This window comes from Passer domesticus, chromosome 2 (genome assembly GCF_036417665.1).
Source record: "Passer domesticus isolate bPasDom1 chromosome 2, bPasDom1.hap1, whole genome shotgun sequence".
Classification (NCBI taxonomy): Eukaryota; Metazoa; Chordata; class Aves; order Passeriformes; family Passeridae; genus Passer; species Passer domesticus.
In genome coordinates this window covers 46096749-46098240 of record NC_087475.1, presented here as the reverse complement: position 1 = coordinate 46098240, position 1492 = coordinate 46096749, and the positions used below count along the sequence as shown (strand labels likewise).

General features: G+C 48.6%; 1 protein-coding gene across 1 annotated transcript; it reads right to left on the bottom strand.

The window, feature by feature from the left end:
* Window positions 1-218: 218 nt before the first annotated feature.
* LOC135295129 (uncharacterized) lies at window positions 219-1055 on the bottom strand. The gene is given in 3 exon segments (XM_064411227.1): window positions 219-621; window positions 623-713; window positions 716-1055. Coding segments are annotated over 3 exon segments (834 nt in total).
* Between the last annotated feature and the right edge of the window lie 437 nt (window positions 1056-1492).

Genomic DNA, 1492 nt, shown 5'->3' with positions numbered 1-1492 from the left:
TTTTGAACAATAGAATTCATTTTACTACTATATGAAGATTTAATTTCTAATCCGCTCTAGAGCGAAGTGCCCATTTAAATATTTGAAATATTTGGATCTCAGCAATGTCCATAGGAATTGATTTAGTCATGGTCACAGAATCACAGAATCACAGAATCTCTAGGTTGGAAGAGACCTTCAAGATCATCGAGTCCAACCCATCCTATCTTATACCTCAACTAGGTCATGGCACTAAGTGCCACATCTAGTCTCCTTTTTAACACATCCAGGGATGGTGACTCTACCACCTCCCTGGGCAGATGATTCCAGTGTTTGACCACTCTTTCTGTGAAAAACTTCCTCCTTAGGTCTAACCTGTATCTCCCTTGGCGCAGTTTGAGACTGTGTCCTCTTGTTCTATCTGTTGTTGCTCGGAGAAAGAGACTGACCCCCAGCTCACTACAGCCACCCTTCAGGAAGTTGTAGAGAGTGATAAGGTCACCTCTGAGTCTTCTCTTCTCCAGGCTAAACAAACCCAGCTCTCTTAGTCGTTCCTCATATGGCTTGTGTTCCAAGCCCCTCACCAGCCTCGTTGCTCTCCTTTGGACACGCTCAAGCATCTCAGCGTCCCTCCTAAACTGAGGGGCCCAGAACTGGACACAGTACTCTAGGTGTGGCCTCACCAGTGCCGAGTACAGGGGAAGAATGACCTCCCTGCTCCTGCTGGACACACTATTCCTGATACTGGCCAGGATGCCATTGGCCTTCTTGGCCACCTGAGCACACTGGTGGCTCATGTTCAGCCGACTGTCAACCAGTACCCCCAGGTCTCTTTCCACATGAGCACTGTCCAGCCACACCATCCCCAGCCTATAACGCTGCAGGGGGTTATTGTGGCCAAAGTGCAGGACTCGGCACCTGGACTTGTTGAACTTCATCCCATTGGATTCTGCCCATCCATCCAACCGTTCCAAGTCCTTCTGCAAAGCTCTCTGTCCCTCTAACTGATCGACACATGCTCCCAGCTTAGTGTCATCTGCAAATTTACTAATGAAAGACTCTAAACCCTCATCCATATCATCAATAAAAATATTGAACAGAACTGGCCCCAGCACAGACCCCTGAGGGACACCACTGGTGACTGGCCTCCAGCTGGATGCAGCACCATTCACGACCACTCTCTGGGCTCGGCCATGCAGCCAGTTCCTAACCCAGCACAGAATGTTCCTGTCCAAGCCACAGGCTGCCAGCTTATCTAGGAGTATGCTGTGGGAGACAGTGTCAAAGGCCTTGCTGTAATCCAAATAAACAACATCTACAGCCTTCCCTGCATCCACTAGGCGGGTTACCTGGTCATAAAAGGTGACCAGGTTGGTTAAACATGACCTACCCTTCCTAAACCCATGCTGACTGGGTCTGATACCCTGGCCATCCTGTAAATTCTTCATGATGGCACTTAATATAAACTGTTCCATTATTTTGCCAGGTACTGAGGTCAGACTGACTGGTCTAT